We start from the raw sequence: 24337 nt of genomic DNA on the forward strand, positions 1-24337 counted from the left end.
AGACTGCACTGTTTTCAACATTTTGGCTTCAGTGCCTACATAAATGACTCGCAGTCACTTAGTATTGTTTTCTCCCTGTCATTGCCATCCAGGGCTCCACACAATGCAACAAGGCATCACAAGACACCTGTTGGATCTGGTTGCTGACATGGCCCAACACTCATATTACAGCTCACAGTGCTGGAGAGGGGAGCATTACTCAGGAGCTCTGCATGCACATCTATGGGTGCTGCTGAAAAAGGTACGGGATGTGTGGCTGTGCTGGTGTGTTTGTGATCATTTTTGATGTTTCTTATGTTAGATATATGGTCGGTCACAGTGTGTTGAGTGTATTAGCAGTTACAGTTTGGGGTTGAGAAGCGTTTCTAAATGCTTTTCATCTCATTTATGAGTAATTAAGTGTTCTTCTTAAGATAAATTATTTTAAGTTCCTTGTTTTTTTTAATATAAAAACACATCTAATAACGTAGATATGCTCAAATGTAAAAGTGATTTCTCTGAAGAAGAATTGATTTCAGTTTTACTAACTGAGTGAAAAGGCTGAGACAGTTTTATCAGACTCATTTGCCCCTGAAATGTCAGTTTTGTGTCTGTCGTCTTCTCACACACGAGTAACTGTCTTGGCTGTAGTGTAAGAGGAGAGTTTGATAGAAGTGAACAGTGTCTGTTTGGAGATACAGCCATTTGTGTTAGCAAGCAATTGCCTATTTACTTATCAAGCAAACATGGAGCAATACTAGTATTCATTTGGAGTCGTGTTTCTTTGACCTCACAAATGTAAGTCCAGTATTCACTCTCCTCCACTCTGTTTTGGTCTCCACCAACTCCTGAGAAATATATCTAGGTCTTTAGCTAGTCGCTAACTTTGCCATTTGTTGCTGGGCAGGTAGAGTTCAGTGGGTTTATCATAGCTTTTTTTCTTTAAACATAACTTTTTCCAGTCACCCCAGGCAGCTCAGAACAATGAGAGTGAACCAAAACAGTAATGGTCATAAAAACCAAAAGAATTAGCTAAAAGATGCTAAAATGGAAGGCGCTAAAAATGCTCCATAGAGCTGAGGGGAACTTCAGAGTTAGGGGAAAACTCTCTGTGGGTTCGCCGCCATTAGTGACCCCTTTCACATTACACATAGTAATTCGATTCATTGCTATTATGGATCAAAATATTGATTATTGCGGCTTTAAGTAAAATATCAATAAGGTTAAAGCATTTCTGCTTTAGTAGGACATTGTGACATTTTTCCACCAGAAAAAAAAACAAACAAATCACGTCTCATTTTAACTCAGTCCATTAGATCATTTTACTGCCACTGGGCTATTGTGAGGGCTCTACAGCTTTCACCCTTTCACTTCTTATTATTGATTGCACATGATATTGGTCATTTACAACATTAAAGCCACAAGGATTTGAACATTTTTGAAAAATCTGGGATAAAAAAAAGACACTCTGACACTGCACACTACCAGGTCACGATGGCTACACCAATTTTCACCAGGATTTTCACAGTGTTCTACAAACAAATTTCATCAGAACAATTGCAGAAGATGCTATTATCACCTAAAAATATATACACATACAACAGTGGCTTTTAAGCCTAGTATGTTTCACCTGTCTTGTGCTGCCAGTCTTCAGCCTAAATTGTTTTCACTCCAGCTTTGAAGTCAGCCTCTAATACAGACTGTATCTTGACGCTGCAGTGTTTTGTCACACATTCTGACTCATCACCAGATAATACATGTCTTATGGTATGCACAATTCCTGTAAGGTTCCACTACAGTCAGTGTATGTATTCCTTAAGGGAGGGGAGCATGTGTTCCTTCAGCATTAATGACAGAGGGGTGGAGGAGCGCTGAAGATTCAGCTCATAATCCTACTAATCCTAGAGGCTAAAGTCTTAAATTGCCCCCGCTCCTTCTCAATGGACTGAACATTTCAGTGTGCTCACAAACATGGAAACACACACATGGACACACAGAATTCCAGGCAAGCAGACGCTCCAATTAGTACTCATCAGGCTTTCTTGCATCGACTCAGAGTGATTCTGGGCCAGGAACGGTCCCTCGGAGAGCCATCTAGCCGAGAGAGGAGGAGGAGGAAAAAGACACATTGGTGTATTTATAGAAAAATGAGGCCTCACAATACCCTTTTTGGAGAGAGAATTATTAAGGAACCGAGGTGCACGGTGCACGCGTCCCAGTTTTCTGATTAACACTGTGCAAGCAGGCTGGCCCTAGGATGAATCAGGGATGAGACGCAGGACTAACTCCTTGACACACAGAGAGACTGCACTCGCTTCTCATGCACACTCACCCTTTGCTCATGAGGACACTGCTGTGGTTTCAAGGTGGAAGAATGGGGCAATGTTTTGAGTTTGTCACCCTTTCTGTTTGACTTTGGGTTGCAGGGTGATCAGGGGGGGAGTTTTTTGTAATTGAAAAAAAAAACATATTTGAGAAGACAGATTGGATATCAGGCTGCTAGCAGGCCACCTGCTATTTGACATTCAAGATGAAGAAATTTTTGCAAAACAAAAAAGGCAGATACTCTTTTCGGCAGAGCAAACGGGGCCCTCGGTATCCATCTAAAGATTTCTGTAAGTCTTTTATCAGCTTCGTCCACTGTGGAATCCTGCTGTGGCTTTGGAGGCTGTGGAGTACATCATTAGCTTCCAGCTGAGCTAGAGGGTTTATAGTTGATTATATTTAGCAAAGCCAATATGTCCATTTTTGTAAATCTGTATTTGTCATATTAGAGATGTTTTTGAAAACTGTCACATGTGGATTCATTCATTCTCATATTAATATTTCAGTCCAAAGTTTGTGCCTCTATATTTGGCAGTTTACCTTATTTGGTTGTTATTTGATGCCATTTTCTATCTCCTACCTGCTAAGAAATGATCAGTGCAGTGCAGTGGTGTGCTCTGTTACTTTATTAATTCCCATTCAACAGGATAGACTTGCATGTGCAATGAGTAAAACAATTTGTGGAGGAACTTTTGTCTCTCAAACTAATTAAGGTCACAATCTTTGCGATGCCTTAATTTGATTGGCTGCTTTGGAGTTTGTGAACCAGGTCAGGGACCGCTGAGTGTGTCATGGTTCAGGGTAGAGGGTTACAGAGCTGCACTCGATAGTACAACTTGAGACACGGGAGATAGCAGGAGGGAGGAGAGACGGGGCACAGTTGCCTAGAAGTGGAGCTCTTTTAAAACATGCAAAGGATTATTTGAGCCAAAGGTGTTTTTGCAATGTCAATAGACTTGAATGCATTGGTTTCAGTGGGTAAGTTTGTGTTTTTCTTTGTTTTTTAACATGCTCATAACCTCACAGATGTTTGTCTACAGTGAAGCTCCAAAGTGCAGGACCTCAATCTGTGAAATCTTTGGATTATGAGTAGTAACTTGTACCCCATCCTCATATCTTACATCCTTTCTTTCTCCCACCTCACCTGTTTTATCCCATCCTCTCGTCCCTTAAGTCCTCAGCATGCCGTCGTCCAACCAGGGCTGGCCTGAGGAGTTCGGCTTCCAGCTGGGTGGGAATGGACCCAGCTACATCCTGTCTGTGGAGGAAGGCAGCAGCGCCCACCTGGCGGGGTTGCAGGCTGGGGACCAGGTCCTGGAGATCGAGGGCCACAATGTGTCAACGCTGGGTCCACAAGCTGTCATCGCCATCGCCCAGACTCAGAAGAACATCCCTCCCAGTATCGGAGTGGTGTCCCGCATACAGCAGGTCTCAAAGCTTTTGAATCCATCACAGCAATAATGCATATGGGGGTTAATGCCTGTGGATTCACATGTCATAGTGCAGTAACCCAACACCCAGACTGACTGATGAGTCTTGGATTTTTTGAATTTTAAACTAGATTAAATTTATATTAATTTTTTTCTGCATTACAGATGGACATTATACCAGGTCCGGACGGTCGTTTCGGGTTCACCATCGTGGGAGACTGCCCCCTTCTGGTGGAGGACTGCTCGCCTTGCTCTCCAGCCGGCCGCGCAGGTCTGAGGGCCGGGGATTATGTCATGGAGGTCAACGGCATTCCCGTCAGGCAGCACGAGACAGCCGCGGCGCTGATCAAGGCCTCCCAGGGGAGGACGCTCCGTCTGGGGGTGCTGTGCCTCGGCCCGAGGCAGAAACACAGCATCAGCATAGAGGACAGTCAGATGGGAGTAGAGGGGGCGAGACTGGACCGTAAACATAAAGCTCTGGAGTTCAACAGGAAGGTACGTTTAAATACACAGTCACAGCTGAGTCCAGGTTAAATCCTATACCTGGTCCAGTTCAGTTGTGGAGTTTAAAGACCCTGAAAACTTATTTGCTTTATCAACTTCTTACTGTGAGCAAATGAGTCCTACAGAAACGCAAACTTTTCTGCGAAAGTTAGGTTATTTCACAAAAGTTTTTTTTTTTTTAGGTGATTTCTGTACACCAATCAGAATTTAGCACTGCTGAATTTGAATCTGCTAAGATTTATGGGATTGCTTCCTTATGTTGCCAGGGAGATGCTACTGGCAAATTAGATCAAACCACACCCACACACATTTTAAGTTTGGTTATTGCTTATTTAGTCATGAATATTTAATCTTATAGAGAAATACTTGTGTTTTGAAACCAGGTTTTCAGGGGCTTTAAAACTAAAATAAATAAAAAATGTCTTGTGTTATAGTAATACTTAACAGGGTATACAGTAGCTCTGCTAAATCCTTCAATATCCAACAAATGTATGTATGGAATTTCATACAATGCACAGGTGTAAGCATTTAAACAGTTTGAATGAACGGGAAAATATACCGGTATATAAAAAATCTAAATAAAAAACAGACTAAGACCAAGACACCAGATTTGACTCAAGCTCAATACTAAACTCAAGTAATATAGTAATATATATATATCTAAGTGTTGGTGACAGCATCTACCAGGTTTCTCATTTTTACTGACTTGTCGTCAAACCGCTCCCAGCCTCTAACATCATTGTCCGTTCTCCTTCAGGTTGACCAGATTTTAGGTGATGAACCTGAAGTGAAAGAGAAACTCTTCACTGTGCTGAAGCAGTACGCAGCCGAGAAGAGAGTTGAGTGGTTGGCCTCGGCCCTGCCCGACATACTCACCACTGATGAGCATCGACAGCTCATCTCCAGCATCAGGTAAGAGCCAGACGTTTCAGCTCCCATTACAATGGACTGCCAAACACTTTATAGAATATACTGCTGGTAGAAAGATGGAATGGAGAGCATGATTCTTGTTTCTGGCCTGGCCTCTCGAATCTACCCTCTGAAACCATGTGAAAACGTAGCAAAGTGGCCAGCCTTTGACTGTAAAAAGGATTATCCTGAGCAGTCATATATGTAAACAAGACATCCCTTGTTTGAATATTGCTGGAGGACCCTTCTTGCATGTTATCCTCCCCATGTTTCCTATCATTCTGTGTTGTCAAATTGTCCATTAAAGCCAAAAATACTGTTCAATTATTTCTCCCACTCTTGGTATTGTATCCCACACACATCCCCACTTGTCATTTTCAAGTCCCACTGAAAAGTAAAATATTCTGGAGGGATTTAATCCATAATAACCACATAAACAGACTTTTCCTGTTGCTCATTCTGTCACAGGATGGATTAGAGAGGGTCTTGCCCGCCAGCCTTTTCAGAGCTACACTTTAGGTTTATGTGGGCCCCATCTGCCACCCGGGGTAAAACCACAGTGACCCTCCAAGTCGCTTAAAGTGTCATCAGTGTTAGTGAAACTGAGAGATTAAAACTGGCATGGAGGGGCCCACGCTTAGAATTGTTAGCAATAAATGAGGATTGGCAATGTGAACTGAATTCACAGCATGGAGGTGTCTGTGATGATGAGCCACAGACAGATTTAGTTGAGTACTCGCTTCATGAAAGCATAATTTAATACCGGTGGCCATGCCACTCTTTTCCCACAGTTTTAAAAAAGCAATAAACCTGGAGCCACAGCCAACAGGTTTTTTTGAAGGTGTGTGTGAAAGTGTTTCCGTGAAACGGAATAACGCCAGATAACTAAACGTGAAAAACCACTCAGGTAGCCAGAGTTATGTGGTTGTCTGTGTGCCAGACTGACCAGCACTCCTGCCTTTCTCTAAATCCCCAGACAGTTTGTCCACAGATTGCACTTCTTCCACAAGTAGAGCCAATCAAACCTTTTATTCTCTTACTACGCTGGCTTCCTCCACTACTACACCACTTTTAACTCTTTTTAGTGGTATTAATATACTGTATATTAATGATATATTAATGATATTAATATACTGTAAGGTCAGTGTTGAGGTAGTTTCATTGTTTACTTACTTGAAATGACGCAAGGCGACAGGATTTTTCTGCCTTAAATTGGTCATGAATAATTCAAACTCTGTCGACTGAAAACTCCTCATTGGTATTTGTATAATGAAGGGCACTCCTATTTGCACGAGCACCAATAATAACATTAATGCCATCTCTCTGTGTTTTTTTCATCCCCCACCCATCCCCAACTCTCTTACCTCTCTCTCCCTCTCTCTGAGGGTTTTTTTGTGTTTTTCTCTGATGGATTTTCTTCTCATTATTCTGCTCAGAGCTCGGGCTGTTCCCTGCTCTCTCTCTGTCTCTGTGTGGTGACTGTTTTACCTTAACACTTGGTAAAGACAGCCTCTCCGCATGCACCAAGGTCCCACCATATCTTTTATCCCCCTAAGAGAAGCCGCACTGAAGCAGTGGGTGTGTCTGCCATTCTGCTCACTATTACATGGTGGAACTTAGGTTTAGTTTATTATTGAGCTATGGGTGACAGCTAAAACGATGAATTGTCTGGGGTGAGTATACCTTTCCATCCTTTCCATGTTTTTGTAAGGTTTTGTTAAATGTGGTTGTGGTTGCTTATTTATTTTTTAGGGAATTTATGCATTTTATCAGCTGTACTGTTTTTACAAAGTGCCATCAGTGTTATTATGCATGTGAACTGGGAGGTGAATTAATATTTAATGCAGTCGGATCCAGTACAAGACGATGGCTGCTGTTGATGTTTGATATCTGATGTTTTTAGCTTCGAAATCCTCTATTCCCTAGTTTTCTAAGCTTTCTTCAAGAAAATTCAGAGCTTTAAGTCTATAATTGATTAATTCAAGTGAACAGTGTGTTTGTGTAGTTTGATGTGATGCGACCACACTTGGATGGACACTGCTAGTTGTAACACAGTTAGCAACACAAAGACGTGAAGTCATTAGGATGAGTGAAGCTCTGCTTTTAGTGTGTAATCTCTTGCCACCTGTTTCAGGGCGTGTGCCTGTGCGTATCTGTGTGTGTTTGTGCATGCTTTTGAGCTGAATGTTGATTTTTCAGATTACATAAATATTCCTCTTAAACTTTATCTGCCTGTATTATACTGAGTGTGTGTGTGATGTCTGCCATAAACTGCATGGGTAACATTATGTAGAAATAAAACTAACATCTTCATGCTCAAATCAATCATTTACAGCTCTAACCAGTAATCCAAACCATTTTACAGTTTGTTACTACAGTGATAGTTGTGCCCTATAAAAGAATGAGAGTGATCAGAGGTTGATCGTGGTGGGTCTAAATAATCCACAAATGTATCAGCTGCTCTTGACTCTATGTGGATGCTGATTCTTTTTCAGTAGTGGTGATAATGATGGTGTTTAATGTTAACTGCAGGAGTCAGTGGCTGCAGCTTGTTTGCAGCTACTGCTGAGTTGCTACACTGCACAAGATAAAAAACATTAGTGGCTCACAAGCGCCTTGCAAGCTGTTTTCATTAAAGTGGGTGATGAGCACAAACAGTACTAAAACCAGTACATTCATAACTCAACATATACACAATCCATTTATCTTTATTTGTAGAATTAGGCGCTGCTTTATGTGAACAGCTTGTTTAGGCTGAAGGAAGAACAAAAAACCACAATGTACCAACCGTGACAGTTTGTTTTTTAGCCACTCTAGCAGCTCTAGGGATGGCAATGCCGGTCGCTCGGTCAAACTACTACTGGATGGATTACCATTCAATTTTGTACAGATATTCATGGTCCCAGAGGATGAACCCTACTGACTTTGGTTGCTTGAAGTTTCATTTAGTGCCACCCTGAGGTTGACATCTTTGGTTTTCAGTGAAATTTCTTGCCATCTATTGGATGGATTGCCACAAAATTGAATACACACAATTGCGTCCCCCTCAGGATGAATTGTGATAACTGTTAATGATCATCTGATTTTTCATCTAGCGCTACCATCAGATCAAAGTCTCAATTTGTCCGACTTTGGTTTTTGACCAAATACCTGTTCGCATCAGCGTCAGCTGTACTTTGTGTTTTGTGTTAATTAGCAAATGTTAGCATGGTAGAAAAGGTTTCAGTCGTAGTCATCTGGACACTGTTTTCAGAATCAAGACGTTTCGGCTCCCATCCGGAAGTCATTCTCAATTGTGAAAAAATGGGACGGGAACTAGAAATTTAAGCTCATCTATGTAACACAGAGTAGCTAAAATTTGTCACTGTGAGTATGTTAGCACACCAATGTTAGCATTTAGCCTAAAGCACCACTTTGCCTATGTATAGCCTCACAGAGCCGCTAGTATGGATGTAGACTATTAGTCTTTGTCATCTTATAAGGATAAAGGTTTAATTAACAGACAGGTCATGCTTTGATCACATGAATTCTTTACCTTGTTAATCCAGTATGCCAGTATACAATTTTTGACTACTACTTTTGACAAGTTCCTAGACACAGACCAGCCACCCAGCGATGCTCATAACATATTTGAAATCATATAATTATCGTTTAATTCCACTGGCTTTATTCTTAAATGTGTGACCCACCACTGTGCTTCCTTTTTTTTTGGCAGTGTTCAAGATAAGCAGGACAAATAGATCATGTGAGAAAGATTCTCTCCAACACCTTCTCCATTATTTTACACCTCTCTATGTGTGTTCAGGCACAGCATCAGTCTGACACTTCAGCCTCACTCGCCTGCATTTAAGCCACATCTGGACATTTGAAATGAAATGAGGTCTCCTCTTTGTAGTTTTCTGCTTGTCATTCCTCCCTTTTGAGAAATCTGTCCCTTCTTCCCTGCTTGCTTCCTCCTCCACAACCCTCCTTCAGATAATTATAGATCTCTGTTCTTTATAAATGAGGTCAAATCAGAGCACTCATTTAGTTTCCAAGAGTTGACGCGGAAAACTTTTTGTGATGAGGTGGCTGTTTCAACACATGTCTGTGCATTCTGAGATGGATGGACATCTGCATTTATAAAAGCATAATGCTGATAGCAGCAGCTACACACACACACACACACACACACACACACATACATCCTCACACAGACAGGTACTGTATCTGTGTGAGAGACAGTGATATGAATAGATGACAAATAGCAGGGAAGCACAGATAGCAAACATAGGGACTGTGTGGGTTGTTACACCTACATCACTACAGAACGTTTATTTATATCTCAGGAGTCTGCTCATTGTAGCCAGTAGTCTGTGCTCAGGCAACACTGTCTCAGGCTGCAGTCAGATACATGTTCGCCTCAAAGCTGATAACAATCTGCAGAGACAGTGACAGCAGGCTAAGAATATGTGGCCTATATCTTTAACTGAACAGATTTGTTCCAAAAAATGAGATACCCACCATTTCTTAAAAGTGGCAGCTACTCTAAAGTGACAGCATTAAATTAAAACAAATGGTGTATGGTTTTTAAAAGGATAGCTGGTAACTTAAAGCCACTATGTGTAGATTTTTTAATTTGATGTAATTTTAGCATTTTCCAAATTATTCTGATGGCAAAAAAGTCCTCTCTGCTGCTAAACTTGGAATATTATTGAAGAGAAGGCACTTTTGGAACTGCAATTGTGCATTTTTCCACCAAGAGGGAGGTTATATGTGACGAAACATTAGTTAAATAGCCTAATGGTGTCAGATCAATTAAAAAGGCCTATGGAAGTAATTATAAATCAATAAGAGATTTTTTGTATTTCTTAAAACTTTTAAACTACTTTGACTAGATTATATGTGTGAAAAGAAAACAGAAAAAATAACAACAGGCTTACTTAAAGAGTAACTCAACACCCCCTGAAAATCTTGTTTTTACTCCAGAGCGTGTCAGTACACCGTGACATCACAGTTGGGTGTGGTTGCAGGTACGTCAAAGCACAATTTTGACCACACCACCACACCCATTAGTGATGCTAGGTGTGGTTAGAGGTCAACAGACTTCAAACTTTCAACCAGAGAGGGCAGCAAAATACTGCATTTCAGCCTGCTGTTATGTTACTCTTTAAAGGGGCATTCCAGTGATTTAATAATCAACTTCCATAAAGTTGGGGGGCTTGTGAGCAATAGATTTTAAAAAAAGAATGGTTTTTAAAATTGAAGCAGCAGAGGCTGAGATATCCTGACTTTTAGTCCCTAGTAAGCCAGGCACCCAAAACCCTACTCTTCCCATAATGCAACTTGATTATATTTGTCATTAGACCGTCCCTGTCTGAATACCCACATCTTTCAAACTCCACACCCCCAGTTTGTGACATAGTCTTTCTGCTTGAAGTTGTCTCAATAAAAAACATCTCAAGCTGAAGTCAAGATAACCCTGTTGACATCACTATAACATCATCAGGGTTATTTTCTCAAACTTTGGAAAGCTCCAGAGCCTCAGAAGACATTATACAACAGCTTTCACAGGAAGAGTAGCACTCCTTGTGACAACTAAACTGATCTTAATGTGTAAAATCGGTAAAGTACCCCTTTCATAAGTATTTAATTGGCCCCTTTAATTGTATTGCACTACACTGAACCTGCTGTGAGCCATTGAAAGTTAGGAAAAATACATAATTCAAGCAGCAGATAAGGGAAATGTGTCAAAAATAATAGGCTGCTGCATTGCTGTTCTTTTGTCTTGTGTTGTTGTGGTGCTGAATGGAGAGCTCCTGTAAAGAGGGTAGCAGCAAACATGGCTGTCTACCACAGTGAGTTTTTTTTAAAAACTGGGGGCTGCCAAAGTTGGAAATGTATGAATACTGTCTGTATTCTCAATATGTTTGACATATGGACATGTTTATATATTGTTTTACAGTTTTCATTGATCTGTATCGTAGCATTTTGCAAGGCACTGTATCTTCTGTGATTAATTACCTTCGGTATAAAGTACTGGACATGCATCAGTTCAACAGTGTTTCTATCTGCTTCTATTACAGACAAGCAGCAAGAGTTGGATTCAGTTTGTATAGACCCCAGTCTATTATCAGTGGAGAATATGTCCAACATTTTGGCAGCATCTACATCACATAAAGAGACTAAAAGAGGAAATCATTCAAAGTCAAAACATAGAAAAAGGTGATTTTAGAAAAGATATTATCAGCAGTTACATTGTTATTGGATTTTTCAAAACTCTGTGTGCAGTCTTTTCAAAAATGAGCTCTTCATACAGGCAACCAGTGTTGTTAACAGAAGCTGTGACCTTTAGGTTCCACATGTAAATTAGATTTCATTATTCGCCACACGGCAGGAACGGCACAGGGCTGGAGGTGCTCTATATTTACCTGAATACTTTTTAATAAAGTGTTTAAACAACTCTGGATAATGAAATGAACAGTGGCCAGGCCTCACGTTTGCTTTTACTCTCTCTGTCTCCTTCTCTCTGTACAATTAGTTCATCCTAATTGCTTTATTTAGCTGTCAAAGTTGTTTTTATGCAGCTTAATTAGCTTCTCTTGGACATGTAGAGTGGTAGCTGTTATCTCTCTCTCGTCTCTATCAGCGAATTTGTTGCTAATTGCTCCACTGGTGCTGTTTTTCACAGACCCAGTCTGCTTTTGGCTGATTCATCTGATCAGCAGACTGGTGTAGGTGGGAATCAAAACGGTTGTTTGTGCAAATCTGTGTTCGGTGCTCCACTCTCAGTTGGATCTTAATGCCACTGTGATTTAACAAACATGGAGTCAAATAATTAACTTCTGACTCGCTTGATGTATCAGCTGGGATTTTGGTTCTCACATTAACCAGTGCAGTCCAAATTTTTCACATTTCATGTAGGTCTGGTTTAAAAAATTGGACATGCTGTGTGTTTATATTTTGTAGACTATTGTACGTGTGTATGTTCTTGTTTTCTCCTTTTTATGAGAACACATAAGTACATTGTTGTCTTAATAAATCCTCCAAAATTAGGTAATTTTGGCCAGTTCTCACTTTACTTTAAGGGGCTAGTTTAGTGGCCTTAAAGCAACAGTTTGAAATTTTGGGAAATATGCTTATTTCCTTTCTTGCCAAGAGTTAGAAGAGAAGATTGATACCACTGTCATATAGTATCTGCATGTTAAATATGAAGCTGCAGCCAAAGTTGGTTAGCTTAGCTTAGCATATAAAGACTCTGAAACAACTAGCCTAAATCTGTCTGAATGTAACAAAATCTGCCTACCAGCAATTCTTTGGCCAGCGCAAAGCTAGCTGCTTCCACCAGTCTTTATGCTAAGCTAAGCTAACTGGCTGCTAGCAGTAGCCGCATATTTACCGTACAGACTCTCATCTAACTCTGGGCAAGAGAGTGAATAATTATATTTCCCAAAACATCAAACTATTACATTAAAGTGAATGATATGAAAGAAGTTTAGTTTCAGGTTAAAGGAAAATAGCAGCTTGCCTGCTCATACACTGTCTATCATCAGTCTGTGATAGTGAATGAATTGCATGTGTTGTGATTTACTGTTTTGGTTTTCAGCTCGTGATTTATTTTTTACATTTCCCTTTAAGCCTTTACTCAAGAATCATATCATATCATATCTTTTTGTCTACATTGCGTTGTTGTCTATTAAGGCTGATGACTTGCCAGCGTTTTCCTTTCTTTATATCAGGGTCATTATATAGTCATATCATTACAGATGTGAAGAAAGTGTCATGTCATCTGAGATTAGCCTGTTATCTACAAAAATAAGAATCAGGAATGCAGTTACATCCCCATTTAGTTGGCTGGTTTTAACACTGTGCCCACCATAAAAACTGGTGAACTTTAATAATAGACAGGCAGTAGAACAAATTATGATTACTGTTAGTGGGGTATAACCTGGGTATAATATGAATATCTATAAGTGTAGCTATAGAAAGTGTGTGTGTGTGTGTGTGTGTGTGTGTGTGTGTGTATGTGTGGGTGGCTGTCTTTTCTCTTGGCAGCAGTTCTGATCACTTGAATGAAAAGTAGTTTTTATGTTGTCAGCTGAGTCCTTGTGTGCGAGGGACGACTCATTTTGTTTTGTTCTCATAGTCTGCTCTGTGGTTTGGTAAACAGCCAGCGCTCCATACGGAACATCACGTACAGTCCACTCTTATCCCCCTCTTTGACATCTTGCTAGTTTATTGTGCCACGAAATGTATGTTTTAGTCTTTTTAGTAGGGCTTGGCGTCGAACCCCAATACTTCTTTGGTATCAACCAGAATGTATCTGTAACACAGAGAATCAAACACTTTCAAGTCCTATTCATAGTCTTGTTTACAGATAGTTTGTAATTTAAATCAGAATTATGCAGATTTTCTGTGAAGTTCTCATATTGCTGCTTGTGTTTAGACAAAATGTAGCATTAGAACTTTGGTTTTTATTGTTAAATAAAAAAGTGGTAACATTTTTAAGAAGTTTGGCGCTCCTCAAAGTAAAGTATTGGTAGGTAAAAATTACTGTCATGTTATTGCTAAATTGCAGGTGTCATATTTGCACTAATTTTAAAATTTGTTTTAAAATTATCTGAAAACATAAAATCGCAATACCAGAATTTGTCTGTGAATGTATTCACACCCTTTGTCCAATAAATATGAAGCTACAGTCTGGAGACAGTTAGCTTAGATTAGCACAAAGACTAGAATCAGGGTGAAACAGCTAGCCTGGCTCCATTGCTTTCTGGTACATTACCCGCTGTAAAAGCACAACCTGTCATTTTTATACTTGAATTTTTGTACGGATTAAACAAACAAAATGTAACATGTTAATTAGTGAGCTTTAGAGGTCCTTGGAGCTGGATTTTTCACTGTTGGACAGAGCCAGACTAGCAGTTTCCCTATTTCTAATCTTTATGCAAGGCTAAGCTAACTGCCTCCTGACTGTAGCTTCATATTTACCATACAGGCACGAGAGTGGTATCAATCTTCTTATCTAACTCTCTGCAAGAAAGGCAGGGAGGGTCTAATGAAAGATTTTATCAAGTTACATTATGGGAATATAGGATCCAGCATTTTTGGAGCTTGACCCATACCATGGACTAAAAGTCAGCATATCTCGGCCTCTGCTGTACCATTTCGGACCATTAATTTTTAAATTTGTCTCTCACGCGTCCTCCACCTTTATGGAAGTGCAATACTAAATCTCTGGACTACCCCTTTCAGAAAATATAAAACGATGGAGCTCCTACTAGTGTGGTGTTTGTAACATTTTTTACCCTTGTTGTTGTTAGTATGTAGTGAAAATGTCATCACCTGAGCTTTTTTATTATGAGATGAAGCTCTTAATTGAAATGAGAATGATTCATTTAGTTTAAACCTATCCTCCTACTGAATGCTGCTTTTGATTAGGTTAATTATGCTTGTCTTTTACCTTATAAAGCTAAAAAACAAAATATGTTGTGGGTTGAGTTTCTTTATCAAAATGGTAAAATTGGTAAGGTCCGGGGTCATTAAGATGATGACAGCTTCCTGCTCTGTACTCACACTGACAGAGTGACACAGAGGTGAGGCGTGGACAGAAGTGTAGGAGAGCGAGAGAGTGAGAATGAGATACTGTAGATAGAGAGAGAGCAGAGGAGAGGAATCCCGTGCTCACTCACTCCCACACCTTTTTCTCTTGCTGTATTCTGGCTCTGGTACCTCATGCTGCAGCAGTGAGACTCCAGCAAGCAGCGAGTGACGCCAAGATTTCCTCACTGTCTCTCTCCTCAGAGAAAGACCTTTTCTCTCTGGCTACTCATTCAACTTCTCTTTCTTTCTTCTCTCTGGGGACAGCAGTCACCTCCAGGGGGAAAGACTTCTCACCTGTTGTCTTTTCTTTGAATCTGAGTTTTGTAGGAAGAAGCCTGTTGATTTGAATGAGCGTGGACTTGGATTGTGAAGATTATTTCAGCAGCGATCGAGTTGATTGTCACTTTTTAATCTCTGCTCATGCTGGATGTTTGACTTGCTGCTGTTATTTCACTGGAAATCCAAGATTTTTGGTTATGGACTCAATGTTTTCAACATGGATCGAGGTGGATCTTTGATGTAGATCCATCCTCTCTTCTTTTTTTCTGAAGCAACTCTTGTGGACAAAAACTAACATCACCCCCTTTATTTTCTTCACATGCCACCATGTTCGCCAGAATCTTCATTCCCAAGAAGCACCGGCAGCGCTTCGACGAGGCCGTCTCCCAGAACGTGATCAACCGACTCTGCCGCAGCAAGAGCATCAGCGAGCCGCAGGGCAGACTCCGGCGCAGTCGGAGCGAGGATCACTCCGAGCGCCACCACGGGTCCAAAAGGGCCAGCTCAGTGCCAAGAGATGGAGAACCCGGAGGAAGGGGTGAGGCAGAGAGAGACAGGGGCTTAAGGAAGTCTGTCTCTGGGATACCTGCGCATCCCCCCATCGGACCCAATCAGAGGTAAGCACATGTAGCAGATATATGACTACCAGTATATTGTTTTTGTTATTAATATAATACTTTATGGGTCTGTTTAGTTCTGTTTTAAGAGTTGTTTACTGTTGGAATCCAGGCTACCAACAGGTTAATCTCAACACATAATGCAGCAGCCAAAGACTGACTTTGTTATTCAGACATTTACAGGCAGGATGTTGGAAAATGTATAAGAAACAGATGACAGTGTGCCTCTTTTTCCATTCTTACTGTTTTCCTGTCATCTCCAACTCATGTTTTCTTCTGAGTCTTATCCCAAAGTTGCATTTAGAAAAAAAACTAATCTGTCGATATAAGTTGATGTGTTTACACCCTACAATATGTTAGAAAGTGCTCAAATGACCACATCTTTAGCTTCTCAAAACTGAAACTACCATCTGCCTGTGTGTATCTCCTGACCTATTCAACATGTTAATCCTGAGCTGTTGTAGAGCCCCTGACCGCTCAACCTCTTCCGCTTATCCTCCACCCACTAACTAACACACTGATTACACGACTGTCTAATTAATAACACCACAGTGGACTTACATGTAGTGTACATGGTTTGCAGGGGTGGCAGTGTACTCCCACACTAAACCAACTAACTAAATCACAAGATCTGCCTTCATCCACATGGGAGAGAAAATGTGCAGCTGAATATGTCAAGTGTAATCATATCGGCAGGTCACACAATAACAGGAGGCAAGCTGATTGTGTTAAATGGGAGCGATTACGTCATGTGGTTTAGGTGGCACAGTCACAATAAGAAGTTATGCTGCATGCTGGTGCCTTCCCTGAACTGAATATACCTCCACAAGAGTATTGTGTAACACTGTTGTGTCTCCGCAGTAACTAGAGAGATACAGTCGCTAGATAGATAGCTGGATAGAGAGAGACAGATATAGATGGAGAAAGAGAGAGATAGAAAGATATGGATAAATAGAGATAGAAAGAGAGTACACATTATATTAACTCATTTAATTAATTTTCAAAATTATTTATAAAATTATATAATATTTTTGAATGAATCCACCCCCAGATGTGTTTAAAGTGTAGTTTTAGTGGATGGTCTTTTACTATGGTCTGTTTACAAAATGGCCTATTGATGTAGATACTCAAAATAGATGTGAAATCATGTATAGTGTATATGTATATATGTATATATGTAGTGTATATGTATGTATATATATATATGTAGATGGGAATCAGTAGAGGCGTAGAGCAGGCTGATAGTCACTCAGTTTGTCAAGTGTGCTCAAGGCTGATGCTGAGCCCAACACCCTCCTCACACGCACCTGCATGCGCACACACACACACACACACACACACGCAGCACCCAATGTGCCCATCTGCATTTAGCTCGTCTTACATAACAGCCAGTAACCGCGGCTATCAAAGAATAGATCTGTTTTCCCTCCCATCTTTTGTCTTTCCTTGTCTTCCCCCTGTTTACATATCGAGGCAGTGTTGCCTTGAGTTGTTTCCATGGGAACATGCTGTGGATAGACAGCACAAGTGTCTTATCTTTGATGGAACGTGAGGTTCCACCATGTGCTCCTCCACTGGGGTGAATGGGAGCAAAGCACCACCATCAGTAAAATGTCAAAGCTTTTTTCTGTGTTCTATGAGTATGTCCTGAATTCTTTTTATTTAGGCCGGAAGTTGGAGAATAAAACCTACAGAAAGATGTTTGGAGTGATGGGGAGTTGAGGCTGTACTAGTTGGGATTGTAATGTTAATAAAAAAAAGTCATGTTATCAGCCTAAATCACAAAGCTGGATTGCAGTAAAGACAAACGTCATATCCCCACTTGTTCAGCCTCCCGCCTACAGGAAGTGACAAATCAGAACAAAAGCGAAGTAATAATAATAATAATCATAATAATAACTTTATTTATATAGCACCTTTAAAAACAGAGTTTACAAAGTGCTTTGATGATGAAAGATAAGAATGGTAAAAGAGATAAAAACAATAAAAAATATGACAATACAAATAAATACAAATAAAAAGAATAAAAGCAATAAAAAGACGACGTCACATAAAAGCCTAGAAGTAAAAAATAAAAGTCTATACAAATGGATGGAAGAAGTGATTCAAAAGAGGTCACTGACTCTGAGAGCCTTATTTCGTCAGGCAGGTCGTTCGAAGGCCGAGCAAGCTGGCTCATATGGGGTCAACGTTTCTGCTATGCCTGGGGCCAGACCTAGACATGCTTTAAAAGTGATCAGTAAAATCTTAAAATCAATTCCAAAATGAACAGGGAAGAAGCCAGGATTGGGGTGATAGTTTGCCACCTTTCTTTGTTTTATATCATTTTAAACAGAATAGCTTTGGGTTTTGGACTGTTGGTTGGACAAATCAATCAATTTGGAGACGTCTCTAAGAAATTTTGATGGGCATTTTTCACTCTTTTCTGACATTTTATTGACCAAATGATTAATCAATGGATCAAAAAGATAATTGACATATTAATCAATAATGAAAATAATCATTAATTGCAGCCATAATCACATGAATAGTCATTAGTGGATCAATGAGAAAAACCTCTAATTTGATTAATTTTGAGTCAGAAATTCCACGTTCTTCAGCTTGCAGCCATTGAGACAACACCATGGATTGTTTGGGGTTTTTGTACTGTGTTAAATTTGACCTTAATTTGAAAGTTATGACGATGTTTGGACAGTGAAGGACGGATGTGATGTGAATGTATTAATAAAAAAGTCATATGAATGTAACATACAGAAACAAATAAATCTGCTTGTTTTTTGTCATTAAAAAACAAATAAAATAAACGTTGTTATTATGTATCAGCTAAAGTTGGAGAAAACATTTTTTATATGAACTTTTGCACTCAAATGTATTATGTCATTGATATAATAAGTCAAAAATGTTCATCTCACTTCCTGCCTTTTGTCAGGATCATTCGCGTCTACAGGGGGAAGAAGAGCTTCGGCTTCACGCTGCGAGGTCACGCGCCCGTCTGCATCGACTCTGTTATCCCAGGTACTGCTTCTATATTAAAAACCAGTACAGTACAATCCCGGGAGATGACGCCTCTCTGTGTGTGGTGGTTTGACCCAAACATTGTTCTGTGTTGGCTGGCAGGGGGGGAGGATGTATTTTATGTGGGTGAGTCTGTTGTGGTGCCAGCCGCTGGGGGTTGAAGGTGATCAGGAGGTGTTTCTGTGTGTGACTATGAGTGTACCAGGACGTGGATTTGTCTGAGTCACCAATGAAATGTTAAGAGGAAAGCACTCAGAACAGGCTTTGCTGTGCAGTAACAAACACTTAGAGCAGTCAGTCAGTACTACGCAGTTACATTCAATGAGTTGGAGTTTTCTTATCTTTCTTGTTTAATGTTTTTTTCCTCAGAGAAGGGCAGCAGTAATTTAATGACTAGATCCTAGAATTTGATTCATGTTTGTTCTTTTGTTCAGTACAATCAAATCATGCTGAAATAATGATCAAATTGTCATGATGCATTATTGTTTTGTAGAAAATGATTATTTAGAAGCAAATACAATTTCAAACTTCTTACAAATGAGAAATAAATTAGAAAAATGACTATTTGTAGTTTTACAGGAAAATATGTGCGGGACTATTTCCTAACATAACCCCCCATAAAAACCACGAATTCTCATTTTTATTGCTTTGGTGTTTGTACAGATTAAACAAACCAGATATGCCATTCTTTAGTGAGCTTTAGAGGTGCTGGAAGGTGGATTTTGTTACTTCTGTACAGAGCCAGGCTAGTTGTTTCCCCTTGTTTCCCATCTTTATGCTAAGCTAAGCTAACTGGCTGCTGGTTGTAGCTTGACATTGAACGGACAGACACGAGAGTGGTATTAATCTTCTCATCTAACTGTAGTCAAGAAAGAGAAATTGAGTATTTCCCAAAATGTCAAACTATTCCCTTAAGGTTATTGAATTGTTCTTACTATAGATCATTTCTAGCATCTCAAGTTGATACAAATAGCTTTTTGTCCTAGATTTACATCAAAACATGGAATAACTACAAAGCCCTGTTTATTGGTTCTCTCTCGTCAGCAATGCAGAATTTTTTATTGTTTATTTTTTGTAATCAGTTTTTGATATGGCTAGCTGCTTTTTACTAGCGAGATTATCGGCATGAAAATAAATCTCACTTTTATGTGTTGTCATGTTATTATTTGTCGGGGTAATTGCTACTAAGAGCTTTTGATGAACCTGTTAAATTACTTTCATTATTTAAGTTTCCAGCAGTAAAAGGTTATTTAATTAACTGTTATTACTTTCCCAAATAAAAGTAGCAGACAAGAGAGGCTGCGAAGTTACTGTTGTGGGAATTGGCCAGGTTCCTCTGTGAGGAGGGAGGTGTATGTGTGTGTGTGTGTGTGTATTTGATGATGACGGCACTGTTCCCGCCCACCACCATCTCCCACCATCATGTACAGAAACAGCCAGAACGAACTGACTCAGTGGGCCTTATGGAGGTTGGTATGGAGATATTGGGGGTGGATGGCGTGTCTCTCATCGTGCTCTGAACACAGATCCTTTACTGATAACCTGGAAACCACAAACTCTGTGAGTCTATCTCATGACCTGTGAATGTGCCTAAACCTGCACACACTACGTTATCACATTAAGAGTGTGTTGTATCCAAACTTTGGGTAAAAAAAAAAAGATGACGTGATATTCAGTTTGAGGAAAATTCAGCAGTGAGTTGGCATGTGAGGAGGCGATGGTGGATGGGTACAGTGCAGTCAGAACAGATTCCACCGGGGATTGTTTTGACAGCCCTGTTTCCTTACGTAATGAGATTTAGCATGGCGATCACCTCGTGTTTTGATGGGCTTTGTTAGATGCCATACACAGATTGACAGCATCACATTAGTCACCATCTTTCTGCCCGTCTGTTCAGTGCACCTTGTTAGCTGGCAAGGTTGTGCCAGGATCCTTTTTGATTGATGTTTGATTTTCTCCCTCTCAGATAGTCCTGCTGAGGAATGTGGACTGAAACCTGGTGACCGTATCCTCTTCCTCAATGGACTGGACATGAGGTTTGTCTTTAATGGATAACATTATTATTATTAGCAGCAGCAGTTGTAGTAGAGTTTTGTTTTTGCCTGCTGTCCAAGTTCTTGAACTTTGACAGTATATTTAGAGATATCAGGTTTTTCTCCAGCAGAAGCCATCTGCTGCCAGTATGAAAAAAATCTTTCATAGTGCCAGATAATCCATCGCAGAACACATCAAGCTTTTATTTGGTTTTATTATAGTTTCTCTTTAATCATTATTTCACAATTTTCTGAGCTGAGTTTTTCAACTTAGAAGCAATACGTGCATTGCGTCTGCTTTCCCATCAGTCATCCTCAGGAGAAAATCTCAGCTATGAAAATAAACCGTCAAAAATATGTAGCTTTACAAAATTTCACATCTAAATATAAACCTCTGATTTTGGAAGTATTGAAACCAGAATGGATGGGAGATTTTACTGTAGAAACAAGTACAATTTAAAAAAAAAAAAAGCAAAAGCAAAATGTTATTACATCATAAACCTATTTGGAAACTAATTTGGTATGGGTGTACTGGAAATGTGCTGAATAATTTGATAGTTTGGGAAATGTTATTCGCTTTCTTGCCAAGAGTGAGATGAGAAGATCAATACCACTCTATGTCTGTATGCTAAATATGAAGCTACAGCCAGCAGCCGGTTAGCTTAGCTTAGCAAAAAGACTGGAAACAGGTTTGCACACTAGCACCTCAAATGCTCACTAATTAACACTTTATCTCTCCTTTGTTTAATCTGTACAAAAACCTTACTAGTGTAAAAATGACAAGGGGCTATCCCTTGTCATTTTTACACTAGTACTATTTCTTGGCCAGATGCGTGCCTCACAGTAACAACAAGACTCCAGGAAGTTGCTGCGCCTGGCAAAGATATAGTCCAGCAGATAACTGATTTTGTTACCTTTGCACAGAGCCAGGCTAGCTGTTTACCCCTGTTCCAGTCTTTGTGCTAAGCTAAGCTAACCAGCTGCTGGCTGTAGCTTCATATTTAGCGTACAGACAAGAGAAAGTTATTGACCTTCTTATCCAACTCTCGGCAAGCAGCTAGTAACTAGGGAAAACAGCTAGCCTGGCTTCAGTAACAAAACACCTACCAACACCTCTAAAGCTAACGTGTTATATCTTTGTTTGTTGTTTGTTTAGTCTAACTATAAATGACAGGTTGTGATTTTACGGGGGTTTACGTGCCGGAAAACAATGGAGCCAGGTTAGCTGTTCCCTGTTTCCAGTCTTTAGGCTAAGCTAAGCTAACTGGCTGCTGTCTGTAGCTTCATAATTAGCGTACAGACTCGTCTAACTCTCGGCAAGAAAGTGAATAAGCGTATTTCCCAAAATTTAAAACTATTCTCTGTCACACTGTATTCTCCTTTAACCTTGACATGTGTGTCTGTGTAGTATGGGGCGACGCACATGAACACAGCCTTTATGTAAACAGAACTTTTCTTGTGGGAGTAGTCATCGTTCTCGTGTGGACTTTACAACTTCTTGACCTTCTGCCACTGGATTTTCAGAAAGAGAGTGTAGGAGTGCCAATAAGAAACACAGCATGGATGAAATTGAATTGTAGTTATATGGGCTCAGCAAATACTGTGTATCAGCCAATATATCAGCCAATATTCAGTGCTGTGTGAAGACACAGTATTACACATGGTGCCACCTTGATAGCCATGTGAAAGAAGAATCACAGAGCTGTTCCCGTGGCTGCCTGATGTACTGATTTGATTGGTGCTGTAAAATTTTGCTGCTCTCCCTGATAACACGGTGCTGCAACAGTAGGAGGTGATCAGCAAAACGGAGGGAGTTGTTTACCGGAGAGAGAAAGAAAATAAAGTACAAGATATGTGGGAGTTTTCAGTGTCGCGTTTACAAAGTGAGCATATGGTGTATAACATCTATGGAAATGTGGAAAATGTGTAATATTAATGTAAACACTTGTTTGTACAGTCCTCACCTCAGGTGTATGACCTCCGCCATCTTCATCTTTCTGTTACAACTGAGGTGAATTAGCTTGTTGAAATCATACAGCTTGGACACCTTGTCAATACAGTATCTCGTGTAAAGAATAAGGTGTTCTCACTTTTTGTACCATACCATAGGTGACTATGTATCTTTTGCACGATTATACAATTTTCTCAGAAAATTAATTATTTTCTCATTACCTAGTTTCCCCATCTCATTTAGGAAATCGTACCTTCTTTTTGATCTATTTATAAGAATAAAATAACAATTTAGAATTACAGCGAATCAAATCATCTCAACTTAAAGATCTACTTACAAGCTTTTTCTGAGCTTTCAACAGCATCTCACAGCCTTCATCAGTGAATGCAACTGGCTCAGGTGTTTATGAAATTTGGTCACGTGATCACAAGTATACAGTTGGTATCAAATGATTTAAAATGTTTATATTATATTATTATGGGGCATGGGGGCTGTATCAAAGCTTTGTGTGAAAGGATATAACTTGTGTCAGTGTTTTCCATCCTGGGGGTTGGGTCCCCACAAGGAGTCGCAAAATAAATCTGAGGGGTCGCGAGATGATTAACAAGACAGGAAAGCCGAAGAAACATATTTCTGCCACACAAAGTTCTGTTTATTTTTCCATACTTTTCTGTAATATTTGCTTTTTTTCTTGGAAATTACTGGATCATTTTAGTTAATTACAACTATTCTTTACAATTCTTTAGCAGGGGAAAAAAATCACTCTTTTGGTTTTACTGGTTAAAACTGGTAGACCTTTGCAACTAGAGACATATCTTTTGTTTTAAGGGGTCACAGGCCAAACAATGTTAAGAACCACTGTCTTATATCAATGTTACAGTTTGTTAGAAGTCATGCAGTACTGTGGATTTCATTACACCAATCCATCTGCTTTCTAGCTAAGAGTCCATCAGCTCTCCATCATTTACTTCTGTCCTTGTCAAGTCTGCCCTCTTTCTCTCTCTCTCTTTGTAGGAACTGTTCTCATGAGAAGGTGGTGTCCATGCTGCAGGGCAGTGGGGCGATGCCCACTCTGGTGGTGGAGGAGGGCCCGTCTGACTACTCCTCAGACCAAACTGACCCAGAAGAATCTCTAAGTCTGGCCCCCACCACGTTACCACGCTCCAGGTCAATACACACCAACAAACCTGACATTTTGATTTGACATTTCCAGCAGTTCATGGTCTGCAGGGACAAACTAACTAACAGACCCCTCTGTCGAGTAACATTGCATTTTTTTAATAAAGATGCAGAACAAAGGAGAATACTTAAATGTTAAATGTTAAAGTATACATGTGTGAATGTAATGCTAATCTCCCACTGTGCTTGTTGTCCAGGTCTCCGGCCCTCAGTTCTCTGCAGTGGGTGGCAGAGATTCTTCCGCCGAGCATCAAAGTCCACGGGCGGACCTTCAGCCAGCAGCTGGAGCACCTGCTGACCATCCAGGAGAGGTACACAGTCTGCAAGTCCCTGGAGACCTTCTTCCAGCACAGGTCAGTGGCATTCAGGGATAGAAAGGGTCTATAAATGGAAATAGAGTTTTCAGCATCTGTCAGACTATCTCTGTGGTAAGACTCTGTTAACTAGCTTACACTGACATAGCTGTTGCCTGGGAAACATATTCAGTATATCAGGCTGCTAACGATGTTCTTAATGCAGGCGAAAGAGAGAGAT

At 40.1% G+C, this 24337-nt stretch overlaps 1 protein-coding gene across 7 annotated transcripts in view; it reads left to right on the plus strand.

Annotated features, from left to right (window-relative positions):
• The first annotated feature begins 121 nt into the window (after positions 1-121).
• Positions 122-24337, plus strand: part of grid2ipb (glutamate receptor, ionotropic, delta 2 (Grid2) interacting protein, b) — a 39396-nt gene continuing 15180 nt past the window's right edge. For 2 of the 7 annotated variants that reach the window (XM_044178420.1, XM_044178425.1), the window contains exons 1-9: positions 1969-2594; positions 3479-3732; positions 3900-4229; positions 4996-5150; positions 15347-15625; positions 18555-18640; positions 20607-20676; positions 23639-23791; positions 24001-24156. In XM_044178420.1, coding sequence (XP_044034355.1) covers positions 2510-2594; positions 3479-3732; positions 3900-4229; positions 4996-5150; positions 15347-15625; positions 18555-18640; positions 20607-20676; positions 23639-23791; positions 24001-24156 — 1568 coding nt within the window. In that variant the 5' untranslated portion in view covers positions 1969-2509. Of the gene's footprint in view, positions 242-1967; positions 2595-3171; positions 3283-3478; positions 3733-3899; positions 4230-4995; positions 5151-6586; positions 6821-14804; positions 15626-18554; positions 18641-20606; positions 20677-23638; positions 23792-24000; positions 24157-24337 lie in introns of those variants that run through there. The other 5 variants (XM_044178422.1, XM_044178419.1, XM_044178421.1 and 2 more) reach the window with 5 other exon arrangements.

This window comes from Siniperca chuatsi, linkage group LG20 (genome assembly GCF_020085105.1).
Source record: "Siniperca chuatsi isolate FFG_IHB_CAS linkage group LG20, ASM2008510v1, whole genome shotgun sequence".
Taxonomy (NCBI): domain Eukaryota; kingdom Metazoa; phylum Chordata; class Actinopteri; order Centrarchiformes; family Sinipercidae; genus Siniperca; species Siniperca chuatsi.